Here is an 18935-nt window from a genome sequence, read left to right on the forward strand (position 1 = left end):
GTTCCGTTTATTCTCACTAGAGCAAAATCAGTACTTTTTAAAAATATATTTTAAAAATAATTTCTAATTTCTAAACAACGGTTTTTCTTTATAATTAGAGTGGAATATGTAAAAATAACCACTTTTAATTTAATAACAAATATCTTCTATTAATTAAATTGTAAGGGAATTATTAATTATATAAATATTGTAAACAATTTTGAAGTTAGAAGCAAGTAACTTTTTTTGTTTTTCCTCAATTTCGACTTTTCATTAATAAAAACAAGGTAAACATTCAATCAAGTAACTAAATAGTAGAAGAAAGTAAAAAAAAAAAAACAAAACTTATCTAACGATCAGTTTTTCAATTAATAACATCATGTTTAATAACGAAATGTCTGAAGTAAGATGAATCAATGTCTTATTATTTTGAGGTTATGTCTAATAAATATTTTTTTTCAGGAGACATTTGAGGAGCTTTTGAATATTATTGAAAAGAATTTCGCGTCATTACAAATTCTAGACTGTGATTCTGAACATAAATTAATTAAATCCGAAGGATTTTCATTTAAAAGATCTTATCAATCTGGACATTGCAAAAACATTGTTACCACACACATGTGGAAAGAATACTTTGATACAAATTTAAATTCAAGGTATGTAATTAAAATATTTTTTCTTATCATAAGTAATATGTTTATCGTTTTTTTTATATTGTTACAATTTGTAATTTAAAAATTCTAATTATGTTTGCAATTTTAAATAATTTTTTTTTGATATTATGAATATTTAAATTTAATTTGTATTTTCGAGTTGCTCCTAAATATTTTTTATGTTAGACAGGTAAAAGACTCTCAATGGCAAGAAAAATCTAAAGGCAATGAACCAGACAATCTACAAAAGAATAATTTAACATTAATCGCATCTGCGGCAATTAAAAATCAAGTATTTCAAAAGATAACAAAAATGAAGGAAGAAAACCCCGAATACATGGAAGTAGAGGAATCAAACATTGGCGGAATATTGGCAGAAAAGCCAATATATTCTCGTATCGGCCCTAAAAAATCATTTCCATCTTTTTTTCCCCTTCCACCTACACCAACGACAACTTTTGTTACAAACAGTACAACCTCGATAGTATTAACACCATCGAAACTTGCGAGATCAAGTCGTTCTAGTATCACTCCTGTTTCAAATTTATCCGAAGACGAAACAACTTCCTTAAATGTAAGTCGATCATTTGGACAATTTACATTCAAACAAAATGAAATAAATGATGTAAAGGAAAATTTAAACATAACGAAACCAATTCCCGCTATTAGGAATTCAGTTTCCAAAGAAATAATCGACGTAAAACAGGAACTTGAGAAAGGAAAGAGAAAACTACGTCCATTAATGCAAGAAAAGAAACAGAAACCAATTTACAGTTGTTCTTGTTGGCAAATTATTTTCTTTCTACTACTTCCTGTTTTGGTTATTTTGATATCGGCAATTTTCAATCAACCAGAAACAAGTACAATGTTTTTTAATCCAACATTTAATTTTACAAATGTCACGGAAAATCTTCCAAAATTTGTTCACGGACAAAATAAAGCAATTATGGATATTGTTGAATTTTTCAAATTGGATAATTCAAATTTTAAAATTATCACATTTATCGGTGGAACGGGTGTGGGAAAAACTCACGTGGCAAATATTATAAAAGATTCATTGCCAAATAATTATTATAAATTTGAATATTTCCCAACAATTTATAATAAAATTGGTGAAGCTTATTCAAAACTTTCAATTTGTCGATGCAATATTATTGTTTTGGAAAATTTAGGAAATGATGATATTTCAGATGCAGCATATTTTGCTTATTCATTGAAAAAACGTGCATCAAATCTTTGTGTATTAATTCTTGCATTATTTAACACACAAGTTACCGACAATTATCTCAGACGTAGTTTAGATTTAGAAGGAAGTGCAAAAAATATTGAAAATACATTCAAAAAAGAGAACGTGGAAATAAAATCAATAATATTTGAACCACTTGGAGAAGAATCAATTGTGAAATGTATAAAAGATGCAATTAATGAATCACATTTAAAAGTCACCAATGAAGACTTTAATCAATTAAAGGAACATTTATTGATATCGAATAGTGGTTGCAAGGGAGCATATTCAAAAGTTCAACTCTTTGGAAAAGTCATTGACTGAAAAAAAACTGTGATTTAGAAATAAAAAAAAAAAAAAAAATTCTCTTCAAAATTAGACAAATTTCAAGAAATTCAAAATTTCATTTAACTAATATAGAAAGATATTGGAAAATTAATAAAATATACCTTTAAATCAATTTTTGATAGGTATTTTTATTAATTTTTTTTTCTCTTTTCAATCATCTAAATTATTTTTCTCTAATTAATTTTTCTCAGTGTAAATAATCACTATCGTGATACATTCCTATATTTAGAAAAAAAAATAATAAATAACGGTTAGAAAAAGTTAGTATTTTTATATTATATATTTAAAATTACACAAATATTTTATTTTTTTTACGAAAATGTATATTTGTGCATTTTTGAATCGTCGTCGTTTTTTTTTTATAAACCTATTAAGACTGTTGTAACATGCTATTAATATTATAATATTTGTATTCTGGATGAAAAATCCCACGAGTTAATGATAAAAAAAAGAAAATAATTTCTAATTACTACGTAACTTTTTAGATTCGGATTATTTCTTTATCCTGATTTTATATCAATAATAAAATTGTACAAAGCTAGAATTTCTCTTCCGCGTTGATTAAGGCATAGATAGTAATTTACGAAATTTGTTTTTTTTTTTTTAATTTAAATCACTAGTTATTTAGAATTATTACACATTATTTTTTTTTTAAACAACCATAAATTAGATTAAAGTTTTATTTGTTTTATTATTTTATTTTTAAAATATTTTTTCGATTCATTTTAATTTTTGTGCATTCAATAATAAGAAAAAATTATTTCAAACTTCAGTTAATTTGAGTCAAATTATCTCGCTGACAAAGTAACAATTTGCACACTTTAACTTTGCAGCGCTATTAATCGTATTTCACTTTCTTATTATTTATAAGCACCCAGGAGTTGATTTGATATTGCGTGTCAAACATCGTAACAAAATTGTTACGGTTATGCAAAGTCAAAAGAACCAACAAGAATAGAATTCTAGATACTCTCTCCTTTACTGGGTCAAATATTCTTTCTAACTTTCAGATCGTCTCGTTATTTTTTTTTTTTTTTTGATAAAAAAAATTCTGTTATTTCAAATTATATCGAATATCCCCATTGCAAATACGATTAAATTACGTGAAAAGAAAAGAAAAAAATCATTTAGTCAATATTTTGCTTCTAAAGAAATTTTTTCAATTTTGAAAATGTAAAAGAAAATTATTATTAATCAATTTTTTTAATTTGCCATTTACGATTAAAAAATTCTCTAAATTTAATTTTGTGAAATGAAAAAAAAATCTAGTTAAATATAAATTGCAGCTTTGCGAAAGAAATAATTTTCGTGCCTTAATTTATTTTTTTTTGCATTGTAAAATAATAGTTAGAAAGAGGAAATTAAATCTATGACGATAAATTCAAGTTTTCTTTCTTTAGTGCTCTTCATATATATATATACTTGATTGAAAAATATATAAATACACTTGATTTACAAGTATTCCACTTTCGATGAAGAATCTATTATACACGTGCTTAATCTAATAGTGTAAAATTCTTACATAAAATGTTATTATCGCATATATACGATTTCTTGCGCAAGTGAATTCATACAATATAATTTTTTTTTTTCAACGTTCAATTTCATAATTATTAAGTAATATATTCCCTACTGTAATGTAATACATTTAGCATTTTTCACTTGAAGTGAAATTAAATAGAAAAATAAATTTTCATTTAGAATATTTATATACCTATATATGAAACAAATCGAAGCGGTGCACAGTACTGAACTTTTTAACGATATCAGTGAATTTATATCGTGTTAGAATTTGATGATTGATATTTTTTTTATATAATTTGATACAAGGAGAAATTGAATTATAAAATTATTTATTAATATTTAATTTAAAATGTTCTTTATTTTTTTATACCAAAAAATTATATTTTAAATTGTTTAAATTAAAAAATAAATGATTAGATAATTAATAGTAATATAATATAAAAATAGTTATAAAAAATATTTTAAATTAATTTAAAAAAGGAAAAATCGAATTTTAATTTTTTAAAAATATATTGTCGATTAGATAATGAAATAATATTATGTGTATCAAAAATGAAATTGAAAGTTACATTTCAATTTCTTTGATATATTTTTTCAAGGTAGAGATTCTATAATTTGAATTATGATAAGTTGTATTGAAATATAATACATTTCTCCAATGTTTAGAAACAAGTTTAATAATTTATGAAAGGGCCTAATCTGAAATGATCTCAGTAGGATGAGATTTCTTAATGTCTGAATCTTTACGCGGTTATTCAACATCAAACATATTCGTTATGAAAAATAGATGAAAGCTTGCATTCCATTTAACTAGAATTTTTTTTTCATCTCATGGCAATTTGAATAAATATTTATAAAAATAAAATATTCCTGACGATATTGTGGTTTCTTTTTTCTTTTACTTCAACTCTTTTAAAATGTTAAATATTGTATAGAAAATAATTTCCGACTTTGTCATAGATATATGACAAAAAAAAATTAATATTGTGCTTTCTTGACTATGTATTAGTTTTTTTGTTTTCTTTTTTTTTGCAGTGAAATACAAATTTTTTGATGCTATTTTATGCGCTTATGTCAGGCCTCGTGTCTAATTTATAGTCTCTTGGTTTTTTTTCAAACTTTCAGAGCTCATTTTTGCAAAGAACAAGAAATTTTTTTTTTTCAATCTTAGAGAATTTATACAATGGTCTTCCATGCGTGCCCGTGAGTCATGTTCGTTTCTCCAATTACGTGTAAACTACGTTAAAAAACAAATCTTCAAGAACTTCTCTAAACCAAAGACTTTTATTGTCCTCTACATTATAACTTTCTCTCACAATTTTTAAACAATATATAATGTTGAAATTTTGTCGAATGTTGAAAAAAAAATCGCCCATAAATTCTTTAGCAAAAAACTTTAAAAGAGACAGACTGTAAATTTTAAATATGTGATTGTTTCGTTTATTTTAAAACAATCGATTGCAAAATTTTAGTTATCAATATATTTTCACAGTTTGGAATTTTTTTTGTTCGTTATATATTTTTTTTTTCAAATTAATATATTATAAAATATTTTATTGTTTTATTTTATAATTAACTTTTTTTTGTATTTATTTTGACATTTAAATTTTAAAATATTTAATTTTTTTTTCTAAATTTGACACTACTGAATTTAAATAATTAAATTGAATATAAAATTATGTACGAAAAAAGTATGTTTTTTTTAACTATAAAGGAAAAAGTATTAAACTTTTATTTAATGATGTAACAAAGGTTGAAATTTGCGTATTACATCTTAAGTTTATGTAGTTATTTAAATATTAAATCAATCAACATTGTTATTCCTTTGTATATCTAATAAGATAAATTGAAGTTAAAAAAAGTCCATATTAATTAAAACTGTATTAATAAGTTACAAGAAATCTTTTTTTTTTTTACATTTCCACGTAAACTACATATTTTCCACGTGTATGTTTATCAATTACTAAAATGGAACTTAAAAACTTAATTAATTTTATTTCCATATTTTTTTTAATATTATTTATTTATCAAAATTTAATTTAATTAATTAATTTATTTCAATTTAGAGATTTAATTATTTTTATCAGAATTATTTAATTTAATAATTATATTTTATTTACTTTTTTTCTATTGAACTATAAGAAATTAATGTATATCAAAAATAATAATTCGAACCACTAATAACGAAATCTACCAATATTTTGAAAAACCAACTAAATGAAAATTCACAAAAAACTAAACTAAAAAAATTTTTACCAACAAAAAAATAAAAAATTGTAATTTATACAAAAGACTGCAATAATTATTAATTAAAATAACCAACAATTGGGAATAAAAAGAAGAAGAAGAAGAAATTTAAAAATCTCGAAATAGCAATTATTGCAAAATAATTTTTTTTTTTGCGATTATTGACCCTCCTTGAAGACATAATATTGTCCTTCAAAGATGAATTCAGGATGAGGAATCTTTTGTTTTTATCATTGAGACTATGATTAGTAAGTCAGGGACCACCTTATCGAAAGACTAGCCATCTTGCAGGTCAAGATGGATTATAAGAGAGTGGAGAAAGATACGCATACTCCTGACGGAAATTATAAAAGTGGGCCCAGTACTTGTGAAGGGGGTCAGTCGTTGAATAGTGTCGCGGACGAAGACTTCGCTTTAGGGGGTACGTTTTGCATATTACAATTCAATATAATAGTAAACAAGCAAAAAAAATTCTTTTTCAAAAAATAAAAATTAATTTCTGTAAAAGAATGTGTGACAAAAAATTGGAAAAACCAAATAGTGTGTTAAAACAATAAATCGTGTAAATTAATAATAAATCGTAAATAAAAAATTGTGCTTTGTTTTCAATATATTTATAATCTATAAATTCATTCGCGATGATAAACTAAAGAGAAAGTGAAAGGATATATACCAATGCAGGGCAAAAAAAATATTGTCTTTGTTTAGTCAAAAAAAAAAATCAAACTTTACCTGCATTTAAATTATATAAAATTTATTTTTAAATTCCCTTGTCAATAAAGACCGGTTTTTATCTCGATTTTTTTGTTTATTATTTCTAATTTTTCGTTTTATGTCTACTTCATTGTCGAGACCAGGAATCTCGTCTTTAATATTAAACAAACAAAAAATAAATTCGACAGCAAATATTTAAAAAAATTTTATAATTTAAATTTCTAACTTTTTTCTTTTCGAAATTTATTTATTTAAATAATTAATTAAATCAATTTTCTTTTAATACTTTAATTAGAATTTCTTTAAACTTTTTTTTTCTTCCTCTTTGCATTTGACGTAAGAATGTTTTTCCAGCGAAGGCAAACAAACTAGTTCTTCAATATAGAAATAAAAAGTAAATAGGCGCGGTAGAATGTTTAATATTCCAAATACAGAATCTCTTTGATTTTCATAATACGAACGCCGAATATGACGAGAAGAACACCTCAATGGCAAATTTAATTCAATGTCAAAAAAAAAAACTATTAATATTCACAATTCATTGTAGGTCAAAGTCAAATTGTCAATTGGTGAGTCTCAAAAAATAATTTTCTATCAAAAAGGAGAAAAAAAAATTTATTAATTTTTACTTTAAACCAAAGAGGAAAAATAATAATTAGATTAACAAAGAATTTTTTTTTCACTTTTCCTACATTTATTTTTTTATTTTATATTTGCCATTTTCTTTATTTTTTTGGTAATTTGTTTTTTTTATTGTAATTTATGGCTTTCTTTTTTTTAATATAGTAATTTGATGATAAAACTTGCATAATAAGTAATAATGTAATAATAAGGGATGTCTCTCTTTTCCATATTTAAAGAAAGGAAAATTGAAACCATAATCAAAAACTACTTTGCAATTTCAAGTTCCATAATTACAGTTATGTCAAGTATTATAAAAGGATTACGCGAGCAGACATAATACCAAACGATAGACGATTGACATCTCATGAACGCAGAAACATGATAACTATTGCTTTCTATGCGGAAGAATAGTATTCGTACATATACGTATTCTACACCTATTAACCTGAAAGCCTGTTTTATAGACTGTGTACTATTTAGCAGTCTACGTTTAATTCCATGAAGTTTACAACTCTTTAAATATTATTCAACATCCAATAACTAATCAGGGTCAAAATATAAAATTAAATCTTATTTTAGAAGTTTCATTAAATTCTCGTAACGAATCGTTCAAGGCTAAAAGATCTGTGTGTAATAGAATTTCATAAATTTAACAATAACTTCTTCATTTCTCCTAAGAAAATTTTTACATTCAAGAAAAAAATAAAAAATAAATTGAAATAATTAAAACTACCAACAATTTTTTCATTCTATACCAACAAAGAAACAACGAATAATTATTGAAAATTGTAACTACCAACAATTGGAAATGCAAAAAAATATATTTACCAACAATTTCAACTAGAAAAAAAAACTATCCACCACAGGAACTATAATTAACAAGAATTTATTAATAATACGAAAAATTCTCCATTACTTGCGGAATAATCGAAATTCTTCAATTTTTTTTTTTGCAAATTTCAAAATCATTAATTTCCATTCTAATTAACAGTATTTTACTGCACTAATTTTTTTTTCCTCTTCCTTCTTGGAAAAATTGCAAAATGTATGCAATAAAATATTTCTTTCGCCCATTGTGAAGCAATACATAATTTGTCCACAAAGAAAAATATTTTTATTATCCTGTGCAAAAATTAATGAACTAGTTTTGTTTTTTATATTTTGAACTGAAAAAATAGAATGTAAACAAGAAACTTGAAATATCAAACGTAAATGTTTGACTAGTTTAGAAAATTTTTTTTCACAAGATGTCTAGAAAATTCATCAAAAAAAAAAACTAGATTTTTTTTCCCCCTCCTCTTGTAAATAAAATGTAAATATCTAGATTAGAAAAAAAGATTAGACTTTATAATTTATCGATCTAATTTTAAAAAGTTGTTACAAAAAACCAGACAATTCTCACATAAAGAATTTGTAAAAAAAAATTATTATCGAATAACAAAAACTGAAATTCGATAAAAATTCCTAAGCAAAAAAGAATAAAAAAAATTCGGTAAAATTTAAATAGCGTTCCAGTTCATTAGATTTTTTGGGGTCATGAGCGTGCGATCGTCGTTTTCATTGTTAAAATCGTGAGAGGCGCAAAGAGAAGAAACAAAGGTGGGTTAACAACCCAACCAGCCTCTTATGCAATTGGAGAAAGTTGTTGCAAAACACTCACACACGTGTATGAGATCGTTTCCCACACAAATATATATATAGTTTGAATCATAAATGTTTGTGTGTGCCTCGCGTATTATTTGTTATATCATAAGCACACTTACTTTTGGTCCAGCGATTATATTAGTGTATGATGCAACATTATGACTACGTATTAAGTAATTCTGTATAATATATTTACCAGATCTCTAGAAAATGCGAGCAACGTCTCATATTCAATATATATATATATATATATATATATGTGGTATTGGAATCAAGAAATTAGGTCACCAGGTCGATTTTATCCACAGCTGCCCTGAAAACGAAAGTGAAATTAATTTCCTTAATTCCAAGTTGATTTTTATCGTTATTAAATTATTCAGAAACACACATTAAATGCTAGTTGAAATTTAATAACTACTGCTTCTCATTAACTTTATATATTTAGTTTCTCTTTATAAAAAAAAATTTGTTTAAATTATTTTTTCATTAATTAGTCTTAAATGTCAAACAAATTATTCATTCAAGTTGAACCAATAAATTTCAACAAAAAATATAAAATTAATCTAATAAGTGTAAAATCCTGATTTTTATATTTTCAATTTAGAGCGAAAAATACGATTATGAGAAAAACAATTATCCTGATTTGCAACCAACCTAGAAACAGAAAATATGAAATAAAAATAATAAATATTATATTTCAGACTAAAATTCCAGTGTGAAACAAAAAATAAAGAAAAAAAAATGGGTGGCGTCGAATGGGCAACCGAGGAAGATGATTACGAGTGTCCATTGTCAAAGGAGACACAAAAAATGGCCAAAGATGAACTTCGCGAGGACAAAAACACAAGGGATCAGGCTTTGGAGCAAATTAGAAACTGGGTAAAACTTAATCCAAGGATTGAAAATTCCCGAATGGGTGAGGTTCTACACATAAATTCTAAATTATAATCAAATTGTGTAACTTTATATGAGACGTATTATATAAGTCTTAGGGATTTCTGACAAGTTTTGTCATAATCAATAGGTGGCTAAGCAATTTCAAATTATGTTACAAAATTTCAAATTGACTATAAGAAAATTTTTTTTTTTCTTCTAAAATTATTCTCATTACATAATAATAATAATAAAAAAAAAACAATCCAATTTACATTCTCATTTACAATTTTTGTTACAACCAATTAATTTTGTGACATAATTTCGAGAAATTGGTTTATTAAGTTATATAGGGAAAGTCTAATTAGTGGAGAGCAATTAATTAAATAACTACCACTATTTATAATAAATAGCAAAGCAAAATTAGAATAAAAAAAGTTTTCAATTCATTTTTTAAAATTCTAATTTTAATTAAAACAAAAACAAAAAAATTTAGAAATGTTTCTATTTTTCTGCGAATTGTAAAATGTGATTTGAGATGAGTCATTATTAAAAATCTTCAAAATTGATTACAAGAAAGGCGAGGTTTCAAGGTAAAAAAGAGTCTGAGGAGTTTAAAACATCGCTCATTCACGATTACGACATTCAAGGTTACTTTCGATTGCACTTCTGGTATCTAGAAATTATTTTCATCTCCTTTAGAGATCAATTTAAATAAGTGAAAATAAAATTAAATTCGAATTTCATTTTCAAAAAAATTTAAATAATTTTTTTAATGTATTAGTGAAAAAAATATTTTATTATAAAAATATACTATAAAAAGTTAATGTCAATAATAGAATTTTTAAATTTATAAATTAGAGTATTTATATATTTTCAAAAAAACTGTACGGTGAATAAATATGAATTTTCGAATTGCATGAGATAAAAGGATCGAAAACATTGCAACATGAACATTAGAAGGGAATACATGACATTTGGCGAATGTAAATGGCACAGATTTCACATCATGAATTTTCATAGATAAACTTGAAATAAATTTTTGTAAAATTCAATTATTTTTCGTTGTAATATTTTTTCTACTTTTAAAATTAATTAATGCAAGTCATTTATAAAATTGAATTGAATTCAAAATGATTAAGTATTAAAAATAATAATCAATTAGAAAAATTAATTTTTTAAAAATATTAATTAAGGGAGAAATGAGAATTTTCAAAATTTCAGATGGTCGATTTTTCCTAAGATTTCTGCGATGCAAAAAATTTAACGTACCCATGAGCCAAGAGGCAATTGAAAGGTATCTTTTATTACGTCAAGTTTATCATCCAGCATTTAATCATTTGGACATTACTGAACCAACAATGGAAGAATTACTTTCTCTCGGGTAAGATTTAAAGAAAAACAAAATATTAATAAAAAAAAAACAATCACATTAAAAATATAACTAATCATTTCTTAACTCTTTAGATATCTTTTCGCGGTTCCTGGTCGAGATGTTAAGGGCCGTCGTGTGATTGTCGCTAGACCCGGTAAAAAATCAGCGTTACGATTGAAAATGCAGAAAAAAAACAGCACCCAAAAATTAAAAGCACTGATAAAAATTTTAAATAATTAACTTTGAATTGAATACCAAAAAAAAAAGAAATTAAATCTGTTTAAATATCTTAACGCTGACTATCAAAGATATGAGAGAAAAAATTATACTGAAATTTTTTTTTAAATTTTGAATTCAAATTATATATATATATATATATATATATATATATATATAACACTATTATTAATTTTAATAATTTTTCGTTACTGTTATGTTAATTATGTAAAATTTGTTCTCTCACGTCTTAAATTATAAATCTAGGATATATTTGAAAAGCATACCATTTGTCCTTTAGGAGTATTTGATCCGTATAAATATTCAAATGCCGACATGTGTAAAATTCACGGGATCACTTATGAATCGCTGATGGAAGATGAGGAAAGTCAGGTCCGTGGCTTCGTTCATTTCGCAGATGGTGCAGGTGTCAGCTTTCCTCATTTAACTCTCTTCACTCCAAAAGAAGCAGTTCGTATCGTCAAAAATGGCGAAGTAAGACAATCCATTTTCCTATACAGAAAAAAAGCAATTAGAAATAAATAATTATTAAATTTCTACAACTTTAAATTATAATTAAAGTTATAAAAAATATATTATCGAGATCTCAAATTTAATATTTTTATTTACTATTTCAGTATTAAAAACATTGATATAATCAATTTAATTTTAAAAATTAAAATTTTTATTAATAATAAATAAAGATATTTTAATTATTCTAATATTAAATTTTCGCTCTGTTAATTCAGAAGTAGTTTGCATTTTATAAATTTCAAATTTTTAAATATTAATCCATTAGGCAAAAATTTGAATATTTTGCAAGAAATATTAATTTCAAAGTAAATAGTAATAAACACCTCAAATCCTATATGATATTTATTCCTTCAAATGGATTATATGTGATTAACATATCCAGTTTTTATCAGAAAAAAAAATAATTTTTTTTTATCCACTCTTTCTCTTTCTCTCATCGATTTAAAATCTAGGTCTCACTGGATATAAAGTTCGTTTTCGTTGACCCAGGAAAGATTTTGTCCTCTTTTATTCCGCGGAGTGCAACTTCCAAGGCCACTCACGTAATAAATTATTTCATAATATTTCTTTTAGAGGCTCGCCAAAGACCACGTGAAACCGGTTGTCGTCTTTCACCTCATGGTCCCGCGCAAAGATAAATTTCATCTTTGCAAAATATCCATCAGCTGCAAAAAAAAAAAAAAAGAATAAAAATTTAAAAAAAATGCACATAAAAATTTTTCATTTATTTTTTTCTATATTATTAAAACTAAAAAAAAATATTTTATTTTTCGTCTAGCGAACCGTCCCAATGAGACACAAAGAAGTTCACGCAATTAATGCTCATCCTTCGCTCAAGTTTGCCTTGGATTTTGGAATGTCTCTGATTTCCGAAAAGATTAAAAGTCGAGTTAAAATTTACACTAGCCTTGAAGATGCGAAAAATAATAAAATGGACACTAGTATGCTACCAAAAGAATACGGTGGTACCATGCCAATGAAAGAAATGATTGGTAATTCGCTTATTTACTATTAAATTTAAAAAAAAAGTTATCAATATTGGAAATATAAATAAAATAAAAATCATTCATCTCCCTCAGTTACAAAAAGTTTTTTTTTTGCGCAGATCTATGGCGAAAGGAATTGCTTGCAATTCGACCAATGCTTCTCAATAACGATAAGATGCGAGTGCGCATGGAATTATATTCGGAAAAGGCAAGAGAAGGTGCAGTGTCAGCTTTAAAACAAGGAATGAATTGTTTCTCCGCATCATCCAATGGAGATCCAACAATTCACGGAATTAGTGGCTCATTCCGAAAATTAGAAGTTGATTAATGTTTCAAAAAAAAAGAAACATCTAATTTATAAAATATCATATTAAAATGTAAGATAATGATCTATTCATGATCAAATCATCTTTAGATATAAATAAGATCATCTTTTCCTACATTCCCATTAAAAATGATTATCCTTTTTTTATACATTCACTTATATACTATTTTCTTTAAAAAAATAAGAAAATTCTATTTTTCATATAATCGCACCTTGTAGTTCAAGTTTGTACAGTGTGTTTTATCAAAATAAATATATATATAAATATTTTTAGATTAAATATAATCAAGATTTTATTTTCCTCGATTTATTTTCTTTCTTCTCTCTTCCTTTTTTTTTGATCACTCTTTAAACTTCTAATTAACCTACATTAAGAACTATACAATTTTTTTCATTTTATCAATAACATTCCGTGGAAAACAGTTTTTTTTTTTTTTGTTTCTTCTTCATTTTATAAAAAATACTTTATAAATGCGTAAATTAATCATTTCACTGAGTTTACAATTAGAAATTATTAAACTATTTTTTCTCATCGTCCTCCGATTCTGTTGTATCCCATTCATAATATTCTGGAACAGTGACTTTTTGTTCAATTGACTTCATTTTTAATTGTTCCTTTGGATTTGATTTCACAATTTTTTCATTTGAAATTGATTTTAATTCTAATTTTTCAACAATTTCGGGTTCATCATCGTTATTATCGCTTGAATTTGAAGAATTTGATGTTGACGAAGCGGGTGAACTCGATGAATTCGACGATGAATCATTCATTGATTTGTCTTTTACGATACTAACATCATCGTCCCATTTTGATTCAATTTGTTCTTTAGTATCATTAGATTTTGAATCTTTCACGTAATCATCATTTGTTTCTATATTACGCGAACGTTTCGCTTTTTTTCGTGAACTACGATGTTCTTCTTTTGATCTTTCTCGATCGTGACTTCGTTTTCTGTGTCGGCTACGATCACTACGTGAACGATGACTTTTTGAATATCTCCTATGATCGGATCGTCGATGCCTCGAATTACCATTTCCATTTCTATGTTCATCATCATAACGACTTGAACGTCTACTTGAATTTTTATAATGTTTCGAATAATATTCCTCATCCGATGTATCATCATAATCACGATTCACTTTACTGTCATTGTGATGATTACGAAATCTGCTGGAAGACGGATAATTATTTCTTTTCGAATTTTGATAACGATCATCCGAATAACGACGACGACCATCCTTGTGATCTGGTTCTGGATCTGGTGAATCCCATCTCCAGTTTCGACTATTATTATCCATATCGCCACGTACCGAATCATCCCAATTCGATTTGTGCCTTAAAGAAAACGTAATTTAGAAATTTTACAAACTATTCATCAAAACGGCATTTAAATGATTAAAATATTTACCTGCTTTCGCTTCTTCGACTACTTTCGTCAAGTCTCTTTACCCATCTCGGTGGACTCTTAACATCGTATTCGTTATTAGGATTTCTAAAGACATGTAAAAAATTGCAAAATCTGCCCTTCGGACATCTCGCCATTCCACAAATCGCAGTTCTCCATGATTTAATACCAGTGAATTCACAATGAATTTGTCGTCGTGCAAACCATCGGCCTTTTAATTTTCGAACCGCTCTAAAAACAATATCAATTTATTTAGAAATGATAATTTTTTTTTTTTATTTCAACTTAATTATATTATATTTATTAAAAAATTGTTTACCTTGCAGCATCTCGTTCAGTAAAATATTCCACATAAAGATTCCCACGTAGATGAGCCTCTGAATTTCGACAAAATTTTAATGTTTTAATTTTACCAAAACTTTCAAGCTCAGGAACAACGTCTTTGTAGAATTCTTCAAAATGTTTTCGCAATTCAGAACGATCAACTTCAAGAAACGAATCATTATCACCGTCGGCTGGATTATTTTCCAATGAATAGTGAGAATAAAATCCAGGAATTAAAATCACTTTACTGAGACCAACTTTTTGATGATTTCTTGAACAGACATCGCCATATCTGAAATTATAAATATTATAAATATTATAAATAAAATAATAAAATTACTAATGCAATAAAAAAAAAATTATAATTAATTAAAAAATTATAAATACCTGCAGGATCCAGTTTTCGTGAAGAATTGACAAATTTCCGCAGTTTTAGATTGTGTTTCTGTGATTGTGCGCAAAAATTCTGGAGTCTTTGCTCCATTATCAATGTAATCATTTATTTGCTGTTGTACTTCTTCCTGTCTCTTAAGTTCCTTTTCTATTCGACGTTTTTCTTCCTCTACTTTTCGCCGCTGTGCCTCTTGCTTCGTCTCGTATTCCTTTCGAATCATTTCTTCTTGTTCTAATTGTTCTTGTCGTGCTTTTTCTCTTCGTTCTTGTAGAGCTCTCCATTCCTCCTGAGCTCTCAACTATAAATAGAAAAATTTCAAAAATTAATAATATAAATTTAATACATCAAGCAAAAAAAGATTTTGTCAAATATTTTTTTTAAATTACCATATATTAAAAAAATACCATAATAAAATCTTTTTTATATCGAGTTAAATAATTATTTACAAAAATTCTATCATTGTTGAAGAATTTCACAGATAAGATAACTTTCAAAAAAAAAGAGAATTACAGTTTAAAATACTTTTATATAGAAATACATTCCAATAAAAAAAAAAAAAAAAAACTAATAAAAAATAAATTTTTTTAAAATACTCCAAATATCGACATTAACTTATGTTATTGACTCAGGTCATCCACCTTTAGATACTTTTTATAGCATCAACATTATCTTCAATTAAACACAATATTAGTAAGATATTATTTTAAAAAAATAGATAAAATAAAAAACCTTAATAATTATAATTTACCAATTGAAAAAAGTAATTAAAATTAAAAAAATTATTAAAAAAAAAGGTTATAAATTATATCAAGAAGTATGTATAATTTTTAGATTCTTTTTTTTTTAAATAATTCTTAATGTCAAATCACAAGGTTCTATTAAAAACTTACAATAAAATAATCCGGTGGTTTTGGTGCACATACTGTATCACTACTTGAAATCATAATTCAAAAATTTTAAAAGACTTCATACACGTGTTGTATTTTCAAGTTCACAAACAAATGAATTAATATATTATAACAATTTTTTAAACAAATGATAAAGCATTTGTCAGATTGTTTAATTAAAGAAATAAATATAAACAATTTAGAAAAATAAATCGGAAAATGACACTTTTAAAAAAAAAAGTAATAAATTATTGTGTAAAATAATTTTAATAAATAACTAAACTTAATTAAAATGAAAATCAAAAGTTGTGAAATTCTGCAAAGTTTCTATACTACTGTAGTTGACAGTTGTGTAAACTTGAATAAACCTCGATGTATAATAGTCGATGGGATGATGGTTTTGTTATAATCAATAAAATACTATATAATGTTCTCTTATATCCACATTTCCAGAAGGACTTATAGATTCTAACAATTATTCAAAAGCCCCTATAGACTATAAACCCTGTAGGTCAATTGCCTCATGGTTTGTTAAATCTTTTATTTATTAATATTTATTATTTACTTCACACTTCCAAGAGGTCAAGAGCCTAAGTTTTTTACCTACGTGATTTGACAGTAATAATTAATTATTTGAATATTTTTTAAATTGAATAAACAAAATTAAAAATTTTTAAACGCTGTTATAATATTTATCATTAAGTTCGTAATAATAAAAATTATTAAAGATTAATTAAAACAAAAAAAATTATTCTAACCTCTTTTTCCCACCACTCATGTTCTTTTTGAATTTGTTCCTGTTCCCTGATAATTTCCTCTTGTTTTTCTTTTTCTTCTTGTTCTTTAATCCAATTTGAATATTCCGCGGTTTTTTCAAGTGCCGCCCTCAGACGTTCAGCGTCGGCGTCACGTTCCTGAGCAGCTCTACGACGAAGACGTCTTCGTCGTTCCTTTTTTACTTTTCGTCTCCATTCTTTATGACTTTCTTTTTTCTCACTATTATTAACACTAATATCCATAACTATACATTTCCACCATAAAAAATCTCTTCACAATTCTTTTTAATTGACAATTTCGATCATTCTGCCAATTAACTACGTTACGTTCGCAGTTGACTACACGTGTTTTCCGACTAACCGCCATATTAATAAAAAACTAGTTAAGAATAAAATTCTCCAATTTTAATTTCTTTTAATACTAAATTTAACATGGAAGTTATTTTATATAGGTCCATACGATTAAATCGAATAACAACAAAACACACTTTTGTTTATAAATTTTGTACTTTTTACGAATTCTTTAAAAATACATACCGGAATTCTTGCTTAAAATTAAAACTTGTTATTGTATAAACAATAATATTGTTTAAAAGTGGGAATATTCAGAGAATAACCATTGTTATAAAAAAAGGATTGAAAACATCACCGTTGTCTTCTGTTATTGTTTCACTGAGAATTAATCATTTTAATAACTGAAGATAACCAAAGATTAAAAAATCAAGTAAAATTCGTGAAACGTTGCTAAAACGTTTATATACTTGAATAAAAAAAGATATTCAACCATACACAATAAATAACAACGAAAAACTTGCAAAAAACTTTATCCAAAAGATGCGGAGAAGGGGTTTAATTCAGCTTAGTTCATAACATTAAGGCGGCATTAACTTGTCCACGTTTCTTTGGCAAAAAAATGTCACATTTCGGAGATTTAACCATTACGTAGATATACGTAAATCACTGTATCTACGTAATATACTGTATAAACTATAATTTTTGAACAAAATTACAGTAAAACTACCTCTAATTTAAACATTTCGAGGGGAGATGACATTAATTTATTTTTTCCAATATTGTTTAAAAAGAAAAAAAATTACTCACCGATCGTTAATTCCTTCCTTATTCGGACAATTCCTCTCTATTCGTCTTGAACTGTTCATGATCTCCATCCTGGTGCACAGTAATATGGCGGTAATTTTGTTTTCACATCATTCTTCAATTAAGAAAAATCCCATAGCACTGTTGCAGTATTAATCAACACTATTTACCCCACTAGAGATCATATTAATGTAACTTCCGTTTTTCACTACACTTTCCAAAAAAAATTGTTTTACTTCGCGAATCAACAACACGCACCACGAGGCACCAAATGCCCGGTTTCACACAAAAATCAAAGTTCTTCTTTTAATTGATTTTTGATTGGAAGCACACTTCACTATTAATCACATTTTAACGAATAATAAAATCACAACAATCTTTTCTTTTTCATTGTCACTATACACTTTTCACTCTATAACAAAACAAATTTCTCAAAAGAACGTTGAAAAAGTTTCGAAGCAGCAATACAGATTCCTCCTTCATCGGTGGTGGTCCGCGAGTTACTGAAGTGCGATAAGTAGGGAAACTATCGATATCTCGAACGTTTGTACCGCTCGACCACCAGGTGGCGCTAATGCTTAGTATCGATTCTTTTGGCGCTAAAATTCAAACTGTTAAAAAAGAAAAAATAATTTTTAAACAATAAATCGTCAAGTTTTCAATAAAATTATAAAAAAATAATAATTGATTTATTCTGTACAATTTTAATAATTTATTTCGATTAAATTAAAGACAAACTTAAATACTCATAAAAATATAAGTAAATTTTTTAATTAAAATTTA

At 25.7% G+C, this 18935-nt stretch overlaps 3 protein-coding genes across 6 annotated transcripts; 2 read left to right on the forward strand and 1 right to left on the reverse strand.

Annotated features, from left to right (window-relative positions):
• The first annotated feature begins 20 nt into the window (after window positions 1–20).
• Window positions 21–2682, forward strand: LOC127281936 (uncharacterized). Of its 3 annotated transcripts, none has more exons than XM_051305932.1 (3): window positions 21–160; window positions 442–635; window positions 819–2682. In XM_051305932.1, exons 2-3 carry the CDS (start codon window positions 598–600, stop codon window positions 2179–2181), a joined length of 1401 nt encoding a protein of 466 aa, XP_051161889.1. In that variant the 5' UTR covers window positions 21–160; window positions 442–597; the 3' UTR covers window positions 2182–2682. The 3 variants fall into 3 exon arrangements, with proteins under 3 accessions (XP_051161889.1, XP_051161888.1, XP_051161886.1); XM_051305931.1 differs by having other exon boundaries at window positions 35–266; XM_051305929.1 differs by lacking the exon at window positions 21–160 and adding an exon at window positions 359–382.
• A 3581-nt stretch (window positions 2683–6263) lies between these two features.
• On the forward strand, window positions 6264–13552 carry LOC127281938 (clavesin-2-like). Its single transcript, XM_051305935.1, has 7 exons — window positions 6264–6397; window positions 9660–9874; window positions 11056–11215; window positions 11299–11360; window positions 11724–11917; window positions 12735–12948; window positions 13062–13552. Exons 2-7 carry the CDS (start codon window positions 9700–9702, stop codon window positions 13268–13270), a joined length of 1014 nt encoding a protein of 337 aa, XP_051161892.1. The 5' UTR covers window positions 6264–6397; window positions 9660–9699; the 3' UTR covers window positions 13271–13552.
• Window positions 13535–17887, reverse strand: LOC127281937 (U2 small nuclear ribonucleoprotein auxiliary factor 35 kDa subunit-related protein 2-like). 2 transcript variants are annotated; one of them, XM_051305933.1, is made up of 5 exons: window positions 17037–17887; window positions 15385–15689; window positions 14993–15289; window positions 14677–14904; window positions 13535–14603 (listed from the first exon to the last, which is right to left on the reverse strand). In XM_051305933.1, exons 1-5 carry the CDS (start codon window positions 17295–17297, stop codon window positions 13787–13789), a joined length of 1908 nt encoding a protein of 635 aa, XP_051161890.1. In that variant the 5' UTR covers window positions 17298–17887; the 3' UTR covers window positions 13535–13786. The 2 variants fall into 2 exon arrangements, with proteins under 2 accessions (XP_051161890.1, XP_051161891.1); XM_051305934.1 differs by lacking the exon at window positions 17037–17887 and adding an exon at window positions 16282–16393.
• Between the last annotated feature and the right edge of the window lie 1048 nt (window positions 17888–18935).

This window comes from Leptopilina boulardi, unplaced genomic scaffold (assembly GCF_019393585.1).
Source record: "Leptopilina boulardi isolate dan_hultmark-lab unplaced genomic scaffold, ZJU_Lbou_2.1 LbouV2_278, whole genome shotgun sequence".
Classification (NCBI taxonomy): Eukaryota; Metazoa; Arthropoda; class Insecta; order Hymenoptera; family Figitidae; genus Leptopilina; species Leptopilina boulardi.

Bases quoted from the DNA above. Each gene is read 5' to 3' on its own strand.
- LOC127281937 (XM_051305933.1), bottom strand. From the start codon at position 17,297: ATGGATATTAGTGTTAATAATAGTGAGAAAAAAGAAAGTCATAAAGAA. The intron at 15,290-15,384 runs GTATTTATAATT...TTATAATTTCAG, and splicing joins ACGAAAACTGGATCCTGCAG to ATATGGCGATGTCTGTTCAA. The intron at 14,604-14,676 runs GTAAATATTTTA...GTTTTCTTTAAG, and splicing joins AGTCGAAGAAGCGAAAGCAG to GCACAAATCGAATTGGGATG.
- LOC127281938 (XM_051305935.1), top strand. From the start codon at position 9,700: ATGGGTGGCGTCGAATGGGCAACCGAGGAAGATGATTACGAGTGTCCA. The intron at 9,875-11,055 runs GTGAGGTTCTAC...TCAAAATTTCAG, and splicing joins GATTGAAAATTCCCGAATGG to ATGGTCGATTTTTCCTAAGA. The intron at 11,361-11,723 runs GTAAAAAATCAG...TTTGTCCTTTAG, and splicing joins TGTGATTGTCGCTAGACCCG to GAGTATTTGATCCGTATAAA.
- LOC127281936 (XM_051305929.1), top strand. From the start codon at position 359: ATGTTTAATAACGAAATGTCTGAA. The intron at 383-441 runs GTAAGATGAATC...ATTTTTTTTCAG, and splicing joins TTAATAACGAAATGTCTGAA to GAGACATTTGAGGAGCTTTT. The intron at 636-818 runs GTATGTAATTAA...TTTTTATGTTAG, and splicing joins GATACAAATTTAAATTCAAG to ACAGGTAAAAGACTCTCAAT.